We start from the raw sequence: 22,834 nt of genomic DNA on the forward strand, positions 1-22,834 counted from the left end.
CCTCCCCCTCCCCTATCTCCATCCTCGTCCTCCTCGCCAACTGGCCGACGGTCCTCGCGCCCAACCTGTGTGCCTCTCTCTCTCACTCCCGCAGGACGCCGAGGCTATGCTCTCTAGCATGTACACACACACACACACACACACACACACACACACACACGACGAGCTTGTTAACAGGGTTGTGCCACCACCTACCTTGCCTTCTTCCCTTGCTCCTGCTCTGCTCTCCTCCCGCTCTCTCTCTCTCTCTCTCTCTCTCTCTCTCTCTCTCTCTCTCTCTCTCCCTCTGAGTGTGTGTCCGTGCGGCCCTTTCTATAAGCGCGCCGCTGCCACCCGCTTTGGCTCGCAGGCCGGAATTTATTTTTGTTTTTGTTATTTTTATTTTTTAAAAAGTCTGGAGTCTGGAATTATTTTATTTTTCACGCGTTTTTGCCCCCCAAGAAAAATGACGGGAATTAAAACGCCGCGGAACACAAGTGGCCGCAGTCATGAGGCGTGTGAAAGCCTTTCTTCTTTCTTTTTTTTTACGGCGGCCTGTCCTGTGTGTGTGTGTGTGTGTGCGTGCGTGCGTGTGTGCGCGCGCGCTAGTGCGCTAGTGTGTGCCTGTGGTGTCTGTGCGTCTGCACTCGGTACAAATCTTGCCACATAAATCGTGTGGCCGACGCGAGCCACTCAGTCCATTCAGCCCCGCCCCTTCCCTGCTTGCGGGGGGGGGGGGGGTCGCGGAACAAAAGGGGGTCGGGCGGGAGGAAGGCGGGCGCTGCGTTTTTGCCATCTTTAGTCCTGCGGAGATCTTGACTTGGCGCGCGAACCGGGTCAGGGAGGAGGGAGGGAGGGGGGGGGGGGGGGCAGGGGAGGAGCACTGGGGGTGGGAGGGGTCGGGGTGTGTGTAGCGCGTCAAGGGGGTGGCCTGCGTACTGCACTGTGCACGGTGTGCAATTGCGACTGTAGTTCGATTACGGCGGTCCAACAGCAGGCTTCCTCTCTCTCTCTCTCTCTCTCTCTCTCTCTCTCTGTCTCTCTCTCTCTCTCTCTCTCTCTCTCTCTGCTATGCGCAACGCCCCGTGAGTGCGAGAGAGCTGCGTCGCTCTGATTGGTAGAGGCCGCGTTGACGGAGAGGGGGGGGAAAGGGGGGGGGTGTAATGGCGATATTGGTCATCGCGAGATGAACTGGCCGTGGATGTGTGTGCGGTGCTGTTTGATGGACCGGCGCGGAGGGCCCCTTGGCCGCAGACAGACAGACAGACAGACAGGTGGGCAGACAGACAGACAGGCGGGCAGACAGACAGATAGACAGACAGACAGACAGACAGACAGACAGGCGGGCAGACAGAGGCGGTGAAACGTGCCGGTGGGTGCTTGAGCTAGACTCCCGTTCCTTGTCATGGGGGCGTTTGTCTTGGCGAGTGGGCCAGAAGACCGGTGCAGGCGACCAAAATCACGGACGCGTTTTGAGCTCCAGAGTCGCTGAATGGGACTCGAACCGAACGTGTGACCCCACCAATGGATTGATCTCCGAACGAGGAATCCATTGGTGGGGTCACACGTTCGGTTCGAGTCCAGTTTAGCGACTCTGGAGCTCAAAACGCGCCTAGAGTTTTGGCCGCGGCCCACTGTGTGTGGCGCGCGCCTGCTTTGCGAGTCGAGGCCGCGGGCCCGCGGTGCCGGGGGCATCACAAACCCATCAGTGTGTCGGTGCGGGACGGGGATGGCTTTTGTGGTCCTCGCTCCTCTTCCCGTGCGACTGTCACTCGTTTTCGGCTCATGACGGCACGGAGGCAGGGCCGAGGCAGGGCGGCCGGGGTGGGGGCGGAACCGATTCCACCAGGCTGCCCACTTGCCCCGAGTGTGCGAAAGCGCCTCTGTGGGTGGTGTGTGTGTGTGTGTGTGTGTGTGTGTGTGTGTGTGTGTGTGTGTGTGTGTGTGTGTGTTCGTGTGTTTGTGGGCGCCCACGGGGTATGTAGGGTTTGGTTACCAGGGAATGATGTGTGCTCAAAAGACGAGCTCGCCGGAGAGGGGCTGGCGGCAGTGGCAGTGGCAGTGGATGCAGGTGTGCCCGGGGATGCGGTCTGCTGCTGCGACTTTGAACCAATCGGTACGGCCGTGTGTGTGTGCGTGTGTGTGTGTGTCTGTGTGTGTGCCCAGTGACCTACACCACCTCCGGCAGCAGGTCCTGTGCGGACGCGTCCCGGCCCCGGCGGAGTGGTCCCGGAACAAAACAAGAAGTAGCAACCTAGTTTCGGCTGGTTTGACTTTATTACAACGGGCCCCATCTTGCTCTGGCTCGCCAGCCAGCCAGTCGGGCTGCCAGGGCTGCCAGGGGGCAGCTGCGTGGCACAGGGTGTCCTCTCCGTCCTGCAGGGCATGCCCGGGTTGGCACTACTGAATTACCCAGGCCCGCCGCCGTGGCCAGGACGGCGTCGTCCGCGGTACTCACGGCGCCAGACCGAGAGTCGTTTTCGCCGCTCTGTCTCTCTCGCACCTCCACGGGACGCGCCGCGAGTGCGAGAGAGACAGAGCGACGACTCGCCGATTGCGCGGCTGGATCCAGAAGAACATTCAGAATGCATTCGGAGGTCGCCCCTCGAGACAAGCACAAAGCGGATTTTCGTTTGTATCCTCCGTCCTAGCGTGACATGCGAACATTCAAAAATCTTCAAACTCGTGAAAACAAAATGCGGAGATGTTTCGGAAAGTTTGCGACACGTTCGTTAAAGGAAACGGGCAAAATCGGCGCCGGCTGGAACTTTAATCAGGGACTGTACTCGAGAGTACTCATGGAGGTCTCACGGCTCGGAATTCGGAAGGGGTTCCTGGGATGGATTATACATCGGGGAGGGAGCCAAGTTTAATTCCTTTCAGGAGACGCTGCGAGAGAGAGAGCGACAGAGAGAGAGAGAGAGAGAGAGAGAGAGAGAGAGAGAGAGAGAGAGAGAGAGAGAGAGAGAGAGAGAGAGAGAGAGAAGGGCAGGTCTCATGCAGGAAGTATGAGCCCGCTCCTGGAGGGGCGGGGCTGGGCGGAGATCGTCTTGAGTCCTGCGTCCTCGGGGCGGTATCGACTAACGCTTTGCGAAACGACTTTGTCAAACAGACGGAAAGGATCATTTCCCGTTTTTCCCATCCCCTTAATGGCGAGCCGGGAGCCGTCTTGGCTGCGCTGCCTCCTGATTGGTCGGAGCGGCATGCATATTCACGGAGGCCGACGTCGGCCCGTAGGGGGACGCGCAGTGGGCCAGAAGACCGGTGGAGGCGGTCCAAATCCCGGACCCGTTTTTAGCTCCAGAGTCGCTAGATGGGACTCGAAGCGATCGTGTGACCCCACCAATGGACTGCTCTCCGAACGAGTAATCCATTGGTGGGGTCATACGCTCGGTTCGAGTCCTGCTTAGCGACTCTGGAGCCCAAAACGCGTCCGGGATTTCGTCCGCCTCTACCGGTCTTCCGGCCCACTGTGGGAGGCAAGTGGGGAAAGGTCCTGCTGGCATGTCCAGGACACGGCCCAGGACGCGGTCCAGCTCAATGTACACACTGACTACTGCCGCTTCGTTAGACGGGGAGGGGTCTTGGCCTGCCCGCCCGAGTCCTGCCCGAGGCCTTGGTCGAGTCCTGGTGGCCCGGCGCGGCCCCCGAACCCGAACCCTCCGCAGGATGGATCGTGTGTCCGCCTCACTTTTGTCCGGCCGGATAAAGGCTTCCTTATTCACACTTTCCTTTTAAAATGGCAGCCAGATTTACGATTCTGGGCCCCGTCCCTGCCATTGTCTCCGAGGCGAGCTCTGTTCGCGACATCACCTGCGCTCCCATATTTCACCAATCCGAGCCATTCTAAGCAGCCTCGATGCTTTCGGCAATCACTCGCTTGTTTGCAGCGTCCTTGCCATTTTGCAGTTGCAAAATAAACTGCGTGCTCTCCGCTTATACGTGTACGTGTCAGAGAGAGAGAGAGAGAGAGAGAGAGAGAGAGAGAGAGAGAGAGAGAGAGAGAGAGAGAGAGAGAGAGAGACGGGTGACCTTCTGAACACCGCAGTCCTGCACTGTAACTCTGTCTTGGGGTTAACTCTTCGTACGTGTTGGTGCGGGTCAGTGTGTCGTGTGTGTTTGTGAGTGCACGGCTCTGTGAATGTATGTGTGTGTGTGCGCGCACGTGATACTGCAGGCGTGATATTGTTTTCTTGGAACTGTTGTTGTTGCTGGCTGGCCAAGTCCATAAAACTGTTTGCCAGTACCAGCCAGTACCGACGCGTTGCTCGCTCCCCCCTCCAGCCGCCCCGCTGTCCCACTCCCACGCACGTCGTTCCCCGGGCCGCAGTTCTCGGCGCGCGGGCCCCACGGCCGTCCGAGTCTTGACTCCGCTGGCCGAGGCCGAGTCCAGCGCGATGCGTGCGGCGGTGTGGGACACACTGTGGGTGTTGGTGGCGGCGGTCTTGGCGGCGCCGGGCGGCGCCACGGTGCTGCTGGCCCACGACCTGGACGACCTGGAGCGGGAGATGCTGATGCGGTTCATGCGGCCCGACCCGCCCGGCTCCGGCGACGACGACCCCGCCGACGACGTGCAGACCGTCTTCCTCGCGAGCGGCCGCCGCTTCCGATTCCGTAAGAGCATTCACAGTGGGCCAGAGGGTCCGGCGGTGGAGCGCAAAATCCCGGACGCGGTTTGAGCTCCAGAGTCGCTAAACGGGACTCGAACCGAACGTGTGACCCCACCAATGGATTGCTCTCCGAACGAGGAATCCATTGGTGGGGTGCCTGGAGCGCCTGCGATCGCGGCGTAGGCAACCCGCACGCACAGGTGTGCGCGCGCGGCCTACCTGCAAGGCTGCTGGCCCCAGCTCAGCCGGCCCGGGCGCCAAGGCTGGAGTTTCTGCTGCTCTCTCTTCTTCCTTTTCTTTCCCTTCTTCTCTTTCTTCTTCTTCTTCGCCCCGCGAGGTTTTGTTCCCATTTTTTCGCAGTGTAGCGGTGTCTTGTCGGCGACGGGCGATCTTCCCCGCGACGATAACAGCGCGAGCCGGCCGCCTCCCCTTCACTGCGCCGTCGAAAATAGCCCGACGGACACAGTCGGTGACGGCACACTGAAAACTGCATCGCCCGTTTAGTTATTCTGTTTGCAAACTGTTGCCATTTCGACATGTCCTCAGCGCGCTGTCTGTTTGTCCTTGTTTCTCCGTCCATCCGGGAATAATGAGACTGCAGCCTCTCTCTCTCTCTCTCTCTCTCTCTCTCTCTCTCTCTCTCTCTCTCTCTCTCTCTCTCTCTCTCTCTCTCTCTCTCTCTCTCTCTCATTCCATGCAACTTTCTCAGTCGCCCTCTGGGCCCCTCTGTCTGCCACGGCAGTGCCACGGCAGTGCACTCAGTCCTGCCTCGTGATTACGCCGAGTCCAACTTGGAGGCGGTCAGAGAGCCAGAGATTAGAAAACAGGCATTAAACAAGGAAAGGGTCCCGGTAATTCGGAGCAAGGTGCGCCTCGTCACTCTGCCTGCCTCGCACCCGTGCGTGCCACAGTGGGCCAGAAGGCCGGAGGAGGCGGCCAAAGTTCTAGACGCGTTTTGAGCTCCAGAGTCCCTAAACAGGACTTGAACTGAACGTGTGACCCCGCCAATGGATTCCTCGTTCGAAGAGCAATCCATTGGTGGGGTCACACGTTCGGTTCGAGTCCCATTTAGCGACTCTGGAGCTCAAAACGCGTCTAGGACTTCGGCCGCCTCCACCGGTCGTCTGGCCCACTGTGCGTGCCTGCGGGACGCGTGCGAGGGAGACAGACTTCCTGATGGCTTTGGACGTGTGTCGTCTGCTGCGTCGTCTGCTTTCTGCGCACCGCGTATGTTTGCGCGCCAAACATGCTGCTGAGCCGAGAGGCTGGCCAGGCCGGGCCGGGCCGGGGATTGCCGTCTGTTTGATCATAAATAGAGAATTTCGTCGGGCCGCTGCCAGTCGCATCTCGCTCCTCCCTGCGAGAGGCTAGTTCCAGCTTCTTTGCTAATGTCGCTGAGTGCACCTCCCCGGGGCCGCGTCGGGACGGGCCGGGCCAGGGCCGGGGTCCCACTCAGCCACCTTAAAAAATTAAAAGCACCGCGGAAACGTGTGGGGTGTGTTCATTAACCAGAGTGACTCCGCGCTTAACTGAATACACACGCTGCCTCGCGCGCGTGCACCGCGAGGACGCGTCTTGCAGGCAAACACGGCACAGCACAGTGGGCCAGAGGACCGGCGCAAGCAGCCGAAACTCTAGACGCGTTTTGAGCTCCAGAGCCGCTACACGGGACTCGAACCGAACGTGTGACCCCATCAATGGATTCCTCGTTCGGAGAGCAATCCATTGGTGGGGTCACACGCTCGATTCGAGTCCCACTAAGCGACTTTGGAGCTCAAAACGCGTCTTGGGTTTTGGCCGCCTCCACCGGTCTTCTGGCCCACTGGGCTCTCGCGGCAACCTCATACCTGTATAGGGGCGTACGCGAGCCGGGCGTACGCTTCTAACGGTCCATGCACACTCACACTCAACGGCGTCTAGCGCTCGTTCTGAGTAACGCCGGCGTGCGGTGCCCTGCGGTCGGCGTGCAACGCTCCAGCTAGTTTGTTTGAAAATGGGGTGATTATGCGTAACGTACGGCCGACGTGTCCAACCCCGTAAACCCCGTCAGCCACCCCGCCCGGCCCGGCCCGCCCGGCCCGCCCGGCCCCTCACTTGAACATGCATCACACGCGGGTTTAGTAGGCCGTATGTCAGCGCGGACCAGCCCGCTACCCTGCGACAAGCCCCGCGACAACAGTGGGCCAGAAGACCGGTGGAGGCGGCCAAAACTCTAGACGCGTTTCGAGCTCCAGAGTCGCTAAATGGGACTCGAAGCGAACGTGTGACCCCACCAATGGATTGCTGTTCGAGCGAGGAATCCATTGGTGGGGTCACACGTTTGGTTCGAGTCCCATTTAGCGACTCTGGAGCTCAAAACGCGTCTAGGATTTCGGCCGTCTCCACCGGCCTTCTGGCCCACTGTGAATCCCCGTCGTACCGTGCGCTAACCGATGGTCTCATCTCATTTGGCTCTTTCGGCATTGGCTGGCTGGCTACCGCAGTGGCGTCGTTGCCAGCTCTCTCTTTCTCTCTCTCTCTCTCTCTCTCTCTCTCTCTCTCTCTCTCTCTCTCTCTCTCTCTCTCTCTCTCTCTCTCACGCGGACACAGTGGCCGTCAGTAATGTGTCCATCGGCCCTCGCTGAATGGGTCATTACACGTCGGTCCGTATAAGTACTCGGAGGGCATGCTGCAGCATCGAGCCCCGGCCATGCATGTGATGCGGCCGCCTTTAAATGGAAATTCCTGGCCGTAAGCCCGCTTTATCGGACAGCCACACACACTTCCCCTACGGAGTACACGCCCAAAGGAGCCGCCTGGAACCGCAAGGGGAAAATGACTAGAGCAGTGCGGGCTGCTCAAACGCTGACGCACGCGAGCGCACACGGACACACACACACGCACACACAGAGCCAGACGGAATGAGACACTAAGACAGCCCGCTCTACCCAGCCGTGAAACGAACCGGGGCCTCCCTGATCCTTTGCCCCGCCATCAAGGTCGCCCCGGGTCGCCCCAAACCGAACCCGTCCGTCTCCGCCACTAGCAATCGTAAAGTTGTTCAGGACGCACACTGTCAAGCTGCGTAGAAGCTCACAGAGACCCTATCTCTTGGCATGGTGCACACACTCGAAGTGCGAAGACTGCACGCGCCGCTCCTCCGAGTGCAGAAACTGAAAATTCCGCACCTCTGCCGTTCAAGTGTGGAGTTGGCCGCACTTGATTTCACAGTGGGGGTCCCGCCTCCGTTTTCCCAGTGGCGATGCAAGCCGGGACAGCGAGTTGGGGGTCCGTGCGAACTTGGGGAGTACACGAGATTAGCACTGACCTCACCAACACCCCGCTCCGCTAGTCTCCGCTGGGCTCCGCTGGGCGCCGCTCCACCCAGGGAGAACAGTCCACACAAGTCTCCCGTGGTCCAACTGCGTTTCCCAACAATTTGACGCAGCCTCAAGGGGCTCAACACCCTCTCTCTCTCTCTCTCTCTCTCTCTCTCTCTCTCTCTCTCTCTCTCTCTCTCTCTCCGTGTCGACTCGCCAGATTCTGCAAGGTCGTTTTATTTTCGACGAATGCTTCCACTGCAGGACCTTTTCTCCACCTCGCCACCTCCCTTGTCTCTTTGCATGCCCCGCGCCAGGCGCAGGATCGCTGGTGTTGGCTTTGTTTAATAAATCTTTTATCGGCCCAGCGGGCAGCACTTACACTGCGAATTAGTCGTTTTTCACGAGCAGCCGCCTTCCCATTTAGGAGTTTTGTTGTTTGCGCGAAAGAAAGCGGAGAGAGAGAGAGAGAGAGAGAGAGGAGAGGAGAGAGAGGAGGGGGGGAGGCATGCCGTGTTTGCTCAGGTCGACACGGGCCAGGCCCGCAACAATGCGGATCAGAAAATTAAAACGGGATTTTTGTGCTTTGCGTTTCCCACGCGGAGGCGGGCGGAGTCCAAAAAAAAAAAAAAAAAAAATAATCGAAAATCGCCGGGAGTCGAACGCAGGTTCGGAGGATAGGAAACAGCGATGCAGTACGCTCGGCCACGACAGGGTGGCAGGCGAGCCCAGCTCCCCGCCGACGCCGTCCCTTGTCTCTGCTGACTCCCGGTTTCGTTCCTAGTTGCACAAAAGGAGAGGGGGGGGGGTCGTCCTCGGGCAGCAGAAAACTTGGCCGAGTCGCTGGCTCCGCTCCGCCGGTTGCAGCCCCGGCGATTCTGCATCCCATTCATAGGCAGGGTGATTGAATTCCAGACCGGCGGCCTGACTCACAGTGCCGACGAGGCGGGCGGGACGGATCGGAACCCAAGTCCTTGATGGGATGGCACTGCAAGGGCCGCCCACCAAGGCTTGGAGCTTGGGACGCCAAAACATTCTCCGGGCTCGCTGGGTGCCCAAGACGGCCGAGCCTTGCAGAGATAAGGCAATAAATAAATCACGATAATTGATCCAGGAAGCGGAAGAAGGGGATAACTCAATTTTGGCCATTTTTCAGGAGAAACAAAAAACTGTTAGCAGGGAAAACTAAAACAAAACAAATGATGTGCAGATGTTAATAATTTCAAAAAGCATTGGTAAAATTTGAAAAAGAATCAAAAGAAGGTCACTCCGTAGAGGATTTCTGCGACTTGTCACTTCCATTGAAATGGAAAACAGAGTCAGCTCACTTATATTTCCTTAACAAAGAGGAATTTGGAGACAAGTCAAGTAAAACAATAGCTGCATAAAGTGTATTACTCTGGTGTATTTTTGGACTTAGCTCTTTTTTCCAAATTGAAATTTAAAATTAGGGGGGGTTAAGTTGAGTTGATTCTTTTTACACTAGATTCATAAAACACAAGTTGAGTTATCCTTTTGCCAATTTGTCAAACGGACTCATGTAGACTAAGGTGAGTTATCTCCATTTCATGAAATTTAGACCGAAAAAGGGGTTAAGTTGAGTTATACCCTTTCCCATGTGGATTCCCCTGAACTGCTTGGAATTCAGTAATAATTGGTGTAATGATGTAACCATTCTAAGGTACATAATAAAAAAACTCAATTTGGGGATAGTCAAGTTATCCCTCATGAGAGAAATAATGAAGATTGTGGCTGTTAACCTAATGCCACTCCACTTTACCGAAAGAAGGTGTTTACGTACCCGGGCAGAGTAGACACTGTGCCTCCAGGAACGGCGTTCACTGTATCTCGGGAACCCGCATCCGCTGTACTTGGAACTATTCAGACACTGCATTCAGTATAACCGTAACAAAGGCGAAATTCCAAAATTACGATGAACGATTGGATGACGGAAATGAATTCATCTTAACAATTCGAACAAAAAAAAGATGGGCATATATGGTCTCACACTCGTAATCAGCGGGAATCGTGGTCAGAAGTTAAAAATAGTGGTTTGGACTCCAAAACATCGGATGATCAAATACGGTCCTAAATCCAGATTTAGCCGATGTCCGTGATTTCGGTCGAAGCCACAACAATGGGCAGAATTAAAACGGATTTTGTGCTTCGTTTCCCGCGAGCGGGCGGATAAAAAAAAAATACAAATTTCCAGTCGACAGGTTCGGAATAAAACAGCGATGGTCGCTCCAACAGGGTGGCAGGCAGCCCACTCCCCGCCGATCCCTTGTCTCTGCTGAATCCCGTTTCGTGTACAGTTGCCAAAGGAGAGGGGGGGGGGTCGTCCCGGGCAGCGAAACGGCACGTGTCCCTGCCGGCAGCCGGCGTTCTGCATCCCATAGGCAGGGTGAGAATTCAACCGCGGTGATCACAGTGAAGGGGGGGTCGGACCCCAAGTCCTTAATGGCATGCAGGCCCACCAAGGCTTGGAGCTTGGGACGCCAAAACATTCTCCGGGCTCGCTGGGCGCCCAAGACGGCCGAGCCTTGCAGAGATAAGGCAATAAATAAATCACGATAATTTCGAGTCTGATTCCGTCTCTCTCGCACCCCAACCAGGCGCACAGTGGGCCAGAAGACCGGTGGAGGCGGCCAAAATCCAGGACGGGTTTTGAGCTTCAGAGTCGTAAATGGGACTCGAACCGAACGTGTGACCGGATTGCTCTCCGAACGAGGAATCCATTGGTGGGGTCACACGCTCGGCTTTAGTCTCATTTAGCGACTCAGGAGCTCAAAACCCGTTCCGAATTTTGACCGCCTCTACCGGTCTTCTGGCCCACTGGGACGCCCCGCGAGTGCAAGAGAGATAGAGCGTCGGCCGCGCAGCAGAGGCAGGCCCATATCGAAGACACACACTCTGTAATAAGCCGTGGCCCTGCCGGCCCTCCCACCGGATTAGGCCATAAATGTTTGCCACTTTCACTTGGCTCGCAAAGTTTGGTCGCCTCCCTGCAGTCCCTGCCGCGCCCCGCCGCGTTGGCCCCAAACAAGCTTAATATATGCTCGTTTACGTGGGCATGCATCCTTTCGCCAGAACGCTTCGCTAAAGTAGTTTGAGGCGCCCCCCCCCCTCTCTCCTTCCTCCTTCAAGTCCATCCGCTTTCCGTCCCACTCACTCCCCCAGTGCCCTCTTTGGATTCGGAATTCGGCAGGCAAAACAAGTTCCCGGCCAAGCTGCAGCGGGTCCAAGCCTTGTGAGAACAACGACGAGCTGTGGCACGCCGTCAAGGTGCAGGCAGCCCGGTGCGTCTCCACTGCCAGCCGAGATGCTTTCGCGTTGTCCGCGGCTCTCTCCATGGCTTGATACATCCAACGCGGGTTCGAATCCCCACATTTCAGTCGACGTTTAGAATCGCCGTGATTTGGAATGCCGCGCCGTTAACAAGGGCATTAGAAACACCGCTGTCGGGACGTCGCACCAACTTGACTTCGCCGAGCAACAGCGCGCTGTTTGGTTTCCGGCTTTTGTTTCGCGCTACATTTAAATTACCCGACGGCGCCGCTGCTGCGCGCTGCCGGTGTAGCGGCGCCAGGCGCGCCAGCCCAGACCCCCCTCTGATTCGCCATCTGCAATTAATTTTGCACCGGCAGAATCCGGTAGGGCCAACCTGGGGCCAATGAAGGCAGCAGTAACTAGCCCGCCGTTGTTTAGGTTGGCCAAACTGCGGGGCCAGCGCGCGGTGCGCGGTGCGCGCAGGGGAGGGGCAGTGCAGGCCACCATTCGCATATATTTTATTCATATAGCGCCGGCGATTGGCAGCTCTGCTGCTGTGCCACTCTCTCTCACTCACTCACTCACTCACTCCACACACACACACACACACACACACACGAGCGCTCTCTTCTCGCCGAGAATGCCATTGGCCCGGTTGTGGACGCGTTCTGAATACCGATTATTTTGATAAGCGCTGCTCGGCGGCCCTCGGTGCGGGCCGCTGCCATTGTCGCTGCAGTCGGCGATGCAGCCGGAGATAGTCGGTGCGGGTTGGCAGGTACCCGCGCAGGCTTTGCACAGTGGGCCAGAAGACCGGTGGAGGCGGCCGAAGTCCTAGACGCGTTTTGAGCTCCAGAGTCGCTAAATGGGACTCGAACCGAGCGTGTGACCCCACCAATGGATTGCTCTCCGAACGAGGAATCCATTGGTGGGGTCACACGCTCGGTTCGAGCCCTGCTTAGCGACTCTGGAGCTCAAAACCCGTCTAAAGTTTTGGCCGCCTGCGCCGGTCTTCTGGCCCACTGTGGTGCCCTAGGCTGCCCCGCAGGCAGACAATGCCGGCTTTGTCGCCTGGAAGCACCTGGAAGGCCTGCCAAGGGAAGTCCTGGATGGGGGATAGGTCGTGGTGTGGCACACTGTGGCTCGCGGACGGGGTCTGATTCCTAACGGCGCATTCGTGCTGTCTCGCTCGCACTGCCTGGGGGCGGCCCGTGTGTGCGAGAGAGACGAAGCAGTAATGACGTCATTGGCAGCGAGGTGCCCCTTAGCCTCGCTAACCTAACCTCCCTTTGAAAAAATAATTTGTAAACATCATTGTGAATACCCCACTTTGTTTTGGTTGCCGGGCTTTGGAGCCGTTTCGGCCCCTGCTGTGCGCTTGATAAGGAGATCCCGGCAACTCGAACGCGGCGCGCGGTCGGCCGCGGCTGGTATTCGAACCCCGGGATTCGCACGCCAATAGTCGATTGTTTATTTGACTACCAATGATGTTTTTTCTCTCGGTGGCACTCGACTGGGAAATTGGGGAACAACGCAGCCCCGCGCCTATCAGCGCCCCCTCCCCCTCCCCCCTCCCGCGGAGCACCCCTTTCCCTGCGTTTCGCCAAAGAAACTCAAAGCAAACGGACTATTCTGTTGATCTTCGGCATAAATAGCGAATGCTAAACCGCGGATTGTGATGCTTGCGGTGAACTTGGGCGCCATTCCGACTTGCTTTATTCCCGTTTATTTTTCCTTCTGTTCGAAGGTCAGATCGCCTCGCGAGCCGTGCCGCGCCGCACAGCTGCCCGTCGCGACACAGTCGGCCGGAAGACCGGTGGCGGCGGCCAAATCTCTAGACGCGTTTTGGGCTCCAGAGTCGCTGAACAGGACTCGAACCGAGCGTGTGACCCCACCAATGGATTCCTCGTTCGCAGAGCAATCCATTGGTGGGGTCACACGTTCGGTTCGAGGCCCATCTAGCGACTCTGGAGCTCAAAACGCGTCCGGGATTTCGGCCGCCCACTGTGCGACGCATGGTCCACCGCAAAAACAAATTTCGGGTCGCGTCAATTATCGTCTCTTTAAGCTCCACCCTTATCTGCGCCACGCTGAGATAACCCTGCCGGGCCGAACCTTCCTCGGCGCTACGCGCTTCGCCGCGCCGCCGAGATGACTTCTGACCGTTGTCCGCCGGCCGGCGAGTGGCGGGGACGGGCGGGGCGGTGGAGGTAGCCGTGGGTACTGCCCGGGTACCCCGTGCGGCCAGAGCAGTGCCAGAACGGCGGCGACCTCTTCGTCGGCGACCTCCGCCATGCCTCTCGGACGCTGTGCCTCCCGGCCACTCTGGGCCGCGGTCCTCTCCGTCGCCATCCTGGTGGTGCTGAGCCACGCCGTCGGCGGCTCCGTGTCGCCCACCTTCGTCCGCGCCGCCCAGGCCGCCGTCGAGGCCTCCACGGCGCCGCGGGCCCGCGACAACCAGACCGTCGCCAACGCCCCCGCACGCGTCGCCGCCCAGGTCGGCGTCGTCGCCGAGGCCACGGCGGCGCCCTGGCACCGGGTTGACGGCCGGAGGCCGCCGGGCAGCCGCGGCTGGGACCACATCAACAAGGAGAGGGAAAAACAAGTCTTCGATGGTACTTTGACGGCCTGGTGGCATGGCAACAGTTTCGGCCGGCGGAAGCCCCTTCGTCTTTCGTTCGTTTATCGTTGTGATCGTTGCGTCGCGCAGGGCCTAACGACTCCGCAGGGACTGTACCCGTCTTGACCCGTGCCTCCGTTCTGTTGCAGTCGCCAAGGTCCACAAGTGCAGCGACACGGACTTCCGGTGTGCCGACGGGCCCTGCATCATGGGCCACTGGCAGTGCGACGGCGAGCAGGACTGCACGGACGGCTCCGACGAGGACCCCGCCATCTGCGGTGAGTACAGCACCACGGCGCGTTTTGAGCTCCAGAGTCGCTAAGCAGGACTCGAACCGAGCGTGTGACCCCACCAATGGATTGCTCTCCGAACGAGGAAGCCATTGGTGGGGTCACACCTTCGGTTCGAGTCCTGCTTAGCGACTCTGGAGCTCAAAACGCGTCCGGGCTTTCGGCCGCGGGCCCACTGTGCGACGGAGTGCTGGAGGTTGGCTCTCGGTTGCAGGGCTCAAGACGTGCACGCAGGAGCAGTTCACCTGCCGGTCCGGCGACGGCGAGTGCGTGCCGCTCACGTGGATGTGCGACAGCCACGACGACTGCAGCGACGGCTCGGACGAGAAGGCGTGCAGTAAGGCCCTCACACTTTACGCTTCTTTTATACAGTGTTGCGGTTTGGGTTTCGGTTTCCCGCGAGGACGCCTGGCGGGTAGGCAGCCCTCCGCGCGTGCCTGTGCGGCGGGCCTGCCCGCTCGGGCCTTTGCAGGCGCCCTATCCTCGCCGCCGTCCTGTTTCAGACGATTCTCTCTCTTGGAAACTCACCCCCTCTCTCTCTCTCTCTGCTCCAGACGAGACGTGCCGCTCCGAGGAGTTCACGTGCGGCAACGGGCGCTGCGTGCAGAGCCGCTGGGTGTGCGACGGCGACGACGACTGCGGCGACGACTCCGACGAGGCCCAGTGCGCCCCCAGGACCTGCCCGGACAACCAGTTCACCTGCGCGTCCAAGTCCTGCGTGCTGGCGCGGTGGCGCTGCGACGGCGACCTGGACTGCCCCGACGGCTCCGACGAGAAGGTGTGTTCCAGCGTCCGCCAGAAGACCGGCGGAGGCGGCCGAAATTCTAGACGCGTTTTGAGCTCCAGAGTCGCTGAATGGGACTCGAACCGAACGTGTGACCCCACCAATGGATTCCTCGTTCGGAAAGCCATCCATTGGTGGGGTCACACGTTCGGTTCGAGTTCCATTTGGCGACTCTGGAGCTGAAAACGGGTCTAGAGTTTTGGCCGCCTCCACCGGTCTTCTGGCCCACTGTGCGTGTGTCGGGCATTTGTGATTGTTGTTTTTGTTTGTTCTTCAGGGATGCCCGGCCGTGTCCACGAAGAACCCGCTGGTGTGCACCGACCGCGAGTACATGTGCAAGGACCAGTTCACGTGCATCCAGAAGGCGTGGGTGTGCGACGGCGACACGGAGTGCCCCGACGGCGACGACGAGGCGCCCGAGCGCTGCCTCAACGTGAGCTGCCGCGCCGACCACTTCCAGTGCAAGAACCACGAGTGCATCCCCGGCCACCTGCAGTGCTCGGGGGTTCCCGAATGCAGCGACGGCAGCGACGAGTTGAACTGCCGTGAGTTTGTTCATTCAACCGACCCTGCACACCCCTCTCCTTTAACCCCACTTTTTTTGTTTGTTTGGAATTTTAGATTTGTTTGCTGAGTTTCTGTCTCTCTGTTCTCAGGCTCTGCTCCCAACCGGTGTGACCCCAAAACCCAGTTCGACTGCGGGGAAGGAATGTGCGTGAATCAGAGTGTGGTTTGCGACAAGAAGCCAGACTGCCCTGCCTGGGAAGACGAGCCCAAGGCCCTCTGCAACATCAACGAGTGCGCGACCAAAAACGGGGGCTGCTCGCACATTTGTGTCGACATGCCCGCAGGGTATTACTGCGACTGCCCACATGGGTACCAACTGAAAGGCAACTCCACTTGTGAAGGTGACTGGAACACCGCACCCAACTCACTTCCCTCATCTCAAAATTGAGCACTGCTGACGAGAATTTTTTTCTAATTTCAGACGTTAATGAATGTGAAAAGCCTGGCGTCTGCTCCCAGATCTGTATTAATGAGAAGGGGAAGTTCAAGTGCGAGTGTGTGCATGGCTACCTGAGGGACCCCAGAGACCTGACAAGGTGCAAGGCAGCTGAGGGTCATGCCTCTCTGCTCTTCACTCGGCGACATGACATCCGGAAGGTTTCTCTCGATCATCGTGACATCACAGCAATTGTAAACGACACCAAGTATGCAACGGCCTTGGACTTTGTTTTCCGCACTGGTATGATCTTCTGGAGCGATGTCAGTGACAAGAAGATTTATAAGTAAGTTGAATGATCTTTTAAGAAAAAACAAAACCATAAGACTTATTTCTGTTTGTGGTTTTAATTAATCTATCTTTGCAGAGCCCCTATTGACGAAGGCAGTCAGAGGACGGTGGTAATAAAAGATGATGTGACTTTGTCTGATGGCCTGGCTGTCGACTGGATTTACAACCATATTTACTGGACAGACAGCTCTAAAGGCACTATTGAACTTGCCAACTTCGAAGGAAACATGAGGAAAACTGTTATCCAAGACCACATGGAGAAGCCTCGCTCCATGGCAGTTAACCCACTCGAGGGGTATGTTCTTCATATTATTATTTAAAAATTCAAATCTTTGAAAACCTGAGTTGTTTTCCTTTGGCATTGTTGGATAACACGTGATTGGTTTATTCCCCTACAGTTGGCTGTACTGGTCGGACTGGGGTGCTGTGCCAAAGATTGAACGAGCTGGGATGGACGGATCCCATCGACAAGTCATCGTTGAGCATGATATTAAGTGGCCTAACGGCTTGACTTTGGATATTGTGGGAAAGAGACTGTTTTGGGTTGATGCGAAATTGCAGACCATATCATCCTGCAACTTTGATGGATCTCATCGAAGAGTTGTTCTTTTCTCAGACGACTACTTGTCACACCCCTTCTCCATTACAACATTTGAAGACTTTGTCTACTGGACCGATTGGACCAAGCATGCGGTATTCCGTGCAAATAAATTTAATGGCAGTAGTGTTGAAGCCATCACTGCAATCCATACTGTGAGTATTTACAGCATTCTGACCATCATCCACAACAGGATTTCCTATTAAATTGCACTAACACTCTTCACTTCTTTGCTCTAGATGCAAAATCCCATGGTTGTCCATGTGTACCACCCCTATAGACAACCAGATGGAGAAAATTTCTGCACTGCAGTCAATGGTCACTGCTCACACCTTTGCTTACCGTCACCGCTTATAAACTCCAAGTCACCTCGAATATCATGTGCATGCCCTGATGGGCTATCACTTCTTCCGGATGGCCTTATGTGTGTGGAAGCTAGTAAGTTCATCTTCTTTCGATCATGTCAGAACCAAGTTCAACTCCCTCGTACCCATTTGATATTGTAATATTTTAACAAATTTTACAGGTACAGAAACTTCTCAAAAGACACCAGCAGAAGAAACAGATAGCCTAATGGTTGCTTTGATTGTTATTGCAGTCATTCTTGTAATATTGGGTTTGGCTGGCCTGGTAAGTAATTTTGTTTGTATTTACTGAGTCTTGTTTCCTTGCTGTACTCAATAAGCATCTTGATTTGATCACATCTTAATTTCTTCTCTCCAGATAATTTTCATCATTTACCGGCACTACATGCACCGAAACATAACTAGCATGAACTTTGACAATCCTGTGTATCGTAAAACTACTGAAGACCAATTTGCTTTGGAAAAGAATCAGTTCCAGCCTACGCGAGTCTACCCAGCCACCATCGCTGAGGAGGTAAGAGCATTGATGCTGACGGTGCCTTCTGACACTGGATGTATTCTCCGATAAAATGAAACTCATAAGCATATGCACAATTATTTCTCTTCAAGTCTTCTTTGTGGGTCGGTGATGGATTAATGTAAACACTATCTTGTCTGGAAAAATGTCTCTTCATTCATTTGAGGCTTTCTGGCATGCCATGATAAATCAAAACTTGTTCATAGTTCTTGATTTGGAATAATTGTCTTAGGTAATTATGTTTTTGTAGAAGTGGAATCTTTTCCAAATATGTACATGAAAATGCATTTAATTTACCAACGTACCTCCCCCTTTCCTACCCCCCCCCCCCTTCCCCCTCAAAAAAGAAAGAATATTTCATCACAGTAACTCGCATAATTGATTTCATAACATACTTATGCACATGCTGTTTAATGAGATCTTTCAAGGTCTCTCAAACTTGAAAAGTTGTACATTCACCTAAGGGTTTACAATTATCATCTTAGTATTTAGCTAGGGAAAAGAGAAAGGACCTTCTGTAATCTAGGCCAATTTCTGTTTGTCCTGCTTACTGTAATTCGGAATATAAGGCAGCCTTCACTATAAATTCATTGTATCCATGTTATGGATTGTTACATGGCTGTCGAGATGAGCAAGGCTTAAATGATTCGGTAAGTGATGAACCAAATTTTAGATTTGAAAATGGCCTTTATGTAGACCTTGGTAGTTTAAGAAAGAAAGAAATAAAGTCATTATATTTGTAGAAATTGTCACCAATATTATGCCAAAATAATTTTTGAAAGATCATGAAAATCACAATGCTTGGCATGTGTTTTGCACATTGCAGTTTCTTTCTTCTTTTATTTTTTGGTAGTTTGTGGTCTTTATAGTTTAGGAGGCTTTTGAGTTCGTAGTTTGTGTAAGTCATGTTATATGAAGTCAATCAGTTGTTGCCCTGCATATTTTGGCTTATCTGATTCAGGGTTGAGGATGGAGACCAAAACGATAACTGACATATCTTCTTCTTCTGTTCCAGGCTCAGGAGCCACTTACAAGCCCTGGCAGCAATGAATACGTATGAAGCACCTCTCTTCATTATTTTGTTATTTTTCAACTGAGTGGTGCAGGAGTGGGTAAACATTACTGAGGTGCAAAGATATGTGAGGAAAGGTGCTGACCTCTGAAGAATGTGACTCTGTACCATGCCTCGATGGAACATGGACTAAGGGCTACAAATCTTTTGGGAAGGTGCTTTTTCAAATCCACTCTGAGATTGATTAATATTCCCGCCTCAGCATTAAATATTTATCTGAATTGGCAGATTGATGTTGCCAAATGAGTGTAGGGAGACTGCGTGTGATATCTTCTTAGGATAAATGTCTTGGGATAATTTAAATTTTATTGTATCTTCAGCTCAATTCATTTTACTGAGTGATAGTTCTTATATTTATTATGTGGTGCATGTCAGTGTGAATGTTTCTCTTGGTTGGTCTGAATGTGAAGAGTTTGAGTTAAGCATACTAGAGTCATATACTGTTTTATATTCCTTAGTTTTGAGGACACAGTGGAAAGAATGACCTATTTTTTATTTCTGGTGGTTTATCGTTTCCTCATTTGGTATGGGTTGTGTGTGCGTGAGTATGTGTGTGTGTGTGTGAGTGTTTGTCTGATTGAATGTAAATTTGTATGTGTGGCAAAGATAGAAAACAGTTGTTCTTTGAAATTTCCAAGAGATCGGCAGGACCAGATTGAGATGGTAAATGATACAGACCCAGGGTGGACAAACCTGTGGTTATGCTAGTCTGAATGCTGAAAACATTCCAGCAAGTTATGTACAGTTTATTTATTTCAATGAATATTTGTGAGCATTTGTGCCAAAAGTATGGTCTCACAAATGTGATAGAATGTTGTATACTGAATTCACCTTTCTCATCTCAATTGAGCACTGCTATATTGAGTCGACAAAGTAGTTTTGTTGTTGTTATAATTTGTAAGAAATAACATTGTTCAATCATACATGCATGGATGAAGCATAATTTTCTTTTACAGCTATTCTTTCCCTATTGGAGTTTTGGAATCCTAATAATTCTATCTCAAGTTCAGTAATTGACCAAGTACCAAAATGCGCTTTGTGAACACTTCATGATTTGAACCAAAATGCATAATATGCTCTTTCCTTAGCTAGATGCTGCTCAAAAGTTCCGTTAATCAATTCCAGCAGTTGGATCCATAGTGACCTTAATGAACGCAATTACAATTTAATTAATTGCACCGATGACTGTTATTACATTCTACAGTTGAATGTAACTGCTTTCATGAGTTTATGGTAACTCAGAATTTCTGGCAGCTTGAGACATTACTTTGGTGTCCTAGGCAGGCAAAGTTGCCATTCATTCATACATTTTCGTATGATGCAATGTATCTAATTTACCCACAGTGCTTTATTTCAATTTTACATCAACTCATTAAAATCGTTTGAATAAATTCCTGGTTGTAACAGGAGTATCAATGTGCCACCATCTTTTTAAATTCGTGTCTTGCATTTATTCAAGTCTACTGTGCAATGTATTGTCTTCTAGTGCTTAAAGACTCAAACTTTCTAGTTTATGGTCCGTCCTTATCTATATGATTTTTTTAGACATAGAGTACTATGCTGGAAAATGTGTGGCTATAAGTGGTTGTCATGAAGTTTTTGACGACTCTGTGTCAAGGTTGTACATTTTAGAAGTTTTAATTGAAACCTTTTACTATACGACTGCACTGCATTGCCAATTGTAGGGTGAAAGCTTTTATCATGCAGCATTGCAAAAGTGGCTTTTGGAATTTATTGTTATTATTTTTATTCGCACATCATCTAAATTTTTGTCTCAAAATCGTCTTTGTGTATATGTCTCAAGTGAGTTGAAGAGAGAAAATTTCATAGAATCATTCAGAAATAGAATTTGGTGTGAGAAACCAAATTCTAGCACTAGTTTGAATTTTTTGTTTGTCATTCTGGTTGCTTGTCTGTAAAGTGTAAAATATTTTGTGTAAGTATAGCTTAATCTAATTCAAGTGTACATTTTGAACTCCATTTTTCAGTTTTTATCTTATTTAAAGTCATGTGTAAATATTTATGTCGTCTTTATGTGTTCATGTCTCATCAACTTAGAAGAGAACTGCTTTCTCATACATTTAGTTCTTAAGTAATGATTTTTTGTTCAATTGTGTTTGTTTTTCTGTTCTCTATGTTTTTTATTACTGTTTGTTAGAATCTGAAATGATTGTGAATCTAGGTGAATGTGTCTTTATCCATTGGCACTTCTTTCTATCAAAAACAATATCAGCACAAGGGATGAAAGAAACTGTGTTCTAAGTGTATGTTGATGAGCTAAGTTAAGGTAAGTAGGATGAAGATATGATAATAATTAATACGAGAGTAAGTCTCGTGCAGTGATATTAGGCAATTGATGTAAGCCTTTATCATCATGTATCCTTTCCATATTTCTTTCAAAATTCATCTGAATGCAAAAACAATGCCACATTAATGACTTCTGTTTAATGAGATCCATGTTCAGATTGATGGTGGTTGAGTGCATCTTGATTTATTTGTTTATTACATGTGGTTACCAAACTTTTTAATTTCAGTGGAGGCTCTTTGGAAATTCTTACTTTTGTATGTAGAAAACGCCCTTGGTGCATAATGATGATAAGGCATGCATGTTTGTTTAGTCAAACGGATTTTTTTCAAAATCCAAGATATTGTGAAACAGCTTTTAGAAAGCATTTTACCTATTTAAATGATAGTTGTCAATCAATTTTACAAACCATGAATGATTAAAGTTCCAATTACTTCTTGCTATCAATAAGTCAATCCTGGCCCTTGTTGAATACTCTTGTTAACCGAATTTGTTCTATTCAAGCTGGTGACTTAAAAATTCATTTAATGAATTGTTTTTTGTCTGTTTTTTTTTTTTTTTGTGACGTTGGTTTAGTTTCTGACTTGCTTTTCATGTCTAGAATTCTATGTCAGTCAATGGAAATATTTTCTCAAAATAATAATGCTTTAGCCAACAACTTGGTTTTATTTCCTCCCAACCTCATCCTCGTTTCCAGGGGATCTGGGTGCATCAGAGGGAGGGTGCTCGGAAGTTCCGAGTTGTTACTTGAGAACGCCACCTACACAGTTGAGAAACGACGCGACCACCGGCTTGAGGGGGTCGGGGAACGGCTTGCCGTTGACGCAGTCCTCGATCTGCTGGTCGACCACGGCGGGGGCGGTGCCGGCCTCGAGGGCCTCCATGCCGTCAGACACGCACGACGTGAGCTGCCGACCGGCGTCCAAAGTTACACAGCATTTCGCGAAAAATGACTCGATACAAACGGACGCGGACCTACCTTGGCCAGCTCGCTGTAGTCTCCCCCGCCGACCATCGGGGGCGCGTGCTTACGAGCACACTCCTGGACCCCGGCCTCCAGGACGTCGTTGACGTGCTCCTCTGAGGAGGACGAGGACGACGAGGAGTCAGCGCGGGTGGCCTGCGACGAGGGGGGCGATCAGACACGGGTTGGGCTACACACGCTGCGGTCTGGCCGGTCTGGCTGCAACGGGCGACCGGTGCCGACTGACTGGTGTCGACGACGCCGCCTGGGTTTGCCGCCGACGCGTCGCGCAGCCAATGAGCGGCCTCCGGTAGGCCTACAGCCGCACAATGGGCCAGAGGTGACGCGTTTTGAGCTCAAGAGTCGCTAAATGGGACTCGAACCGAGCGTGTGACCCCACCAATAGATTCCTCGTCCGGAGAGCAATCCATTGGTGGGGTCACACGTTCGGTTCGAGTCCCATTCAGCGACTCTGGAGCCCAAAACGCGTGCGGGATTTCGACCGCCTCCACCGGTCTTCTGGCCCACTGTGCGCTGCCGTGCGCCGTTGGAAAGCGCCTGCGGATGCAGAGTAGGCAACCCGCCAGCACGGCAGTTCGACGGGACGGCCGGGCCGGGGGGCCATGCCATTACCCTTACCATTAAGGGCTAGACCAAGGCTCTCCGCTACTCACAGACAGCCCGCACAGCAGCAGCAGGCAGGTGGCCGCCGTGGCCGCGCGGCTGGGGGGCGACGAGCGCGTGCTGGCCATGGCGATGGACTGGTGCGGACTGGTGATGCGGGCGCGGCGCGCTTCGTTTAACTAAGCGCGCCGCGCCGTTTGGACAGGTGCGTGTGTGTGCCCGTCTGGAGGCTGGCGGGGTGGT

General features: G+C 53.3%; 2 protein-coding genes across 2 annotated transcripts in view; one reads left to right on the top strand and one right to left on the bottom strand.

The window, feature by feature from the left end:
* Window positions 1-21,658, top strand: part of LOC117648022 (very low-density lipoprotein receptor-like) — a 106,731-nt gene extending 85,073 nt beyond the window's left edge. The window contains exons 4-16 of the mRNA XM_034390158.1: window positions 13,926-14,056; window positions 14,283-14,405; window positions 14,623-14,846; window positions 15,130-15,397; window positions 15,509-15,760; window positions 15,841-16,141; window positions 16,223-16,441; window positions 16,545-16,899; window positions 16,984-17,182; window positions 17,271-17,374; window positions 17,468-17,623; window positions 18,196-18,276; window positions 18,642-21,658. Coding sequence (XP_034246049.1) covers window positions 13,926-14,056; window positions 14,283-14,405; window positions 14,623-14,846; window positions 15,130-15,397; window positions 15,509-15,760; window positions 15,841-16,141; window positions 16,223-16,441; window positions 16,545-16,899; window positions 16,984-17,182; window positions 17,271-17,374; window positions 17,468-17,623; window positions 18,196-18,276; window positions 18,642-18,686 — 2,458 coding nt within the window. The 3' untranslated portion in view covers window positions 18,687-21,658. The remainder of the gene's footprint in view (window positions 1-13,925; window positions 14,057-14,282; window positions 14,406-14,622; window positions 14,847-15,129; window positions 15,398-15,508; window positions 15,761-15,840; window positions 16,142-16,222; window positions 16,442-16,544; window positions 16,900-16,983; window positions 17,183-17,270; window positions 17,375-17,467; window positions 17,624-18,195; window positions 18,277-18,641) is intronic.
* LOC117648024 lies at window positions 21,644-22,728 on the bottom strand. Its single transcript, XM_034390160.1, has 3 exons — window positions 22,642-22,728; window positions 21,983-22,123; window positions 21,644-21,911 (listed from the first exon to the last, which is right to left on the bottom strand). The coding sequence occupies exons 1-3, from the start codon at window positions 22,717-22,719 to the stop codon at window positions 21,747-21,749; spliced, it is 384 nt and encodes a 127-aa protein (XP_034246051.1). The 5' UTR covers window positions 22,720-22,728; the 3' UTR covers window positions 21,644-21,746.
* Window positions 22,729-22,834: the final 106 nt, after the last annotated feature.

Source organism: Thrips palmi, unplaced genomic scaffold (genome assembly GCF_012932325.1).
Source record: "Thrips palmi isolate BJ-2018 unplaced genomic scaffold, TpBJ-2018v1 HiC_scaffold_3, whole genome shotgun sequence".
Lineage (NCBI taxonomy): Eukaryota > Metazoa > Arthropoda > Insecta > Thysanoptera > Thripidae > Thrips > Thrips palmi.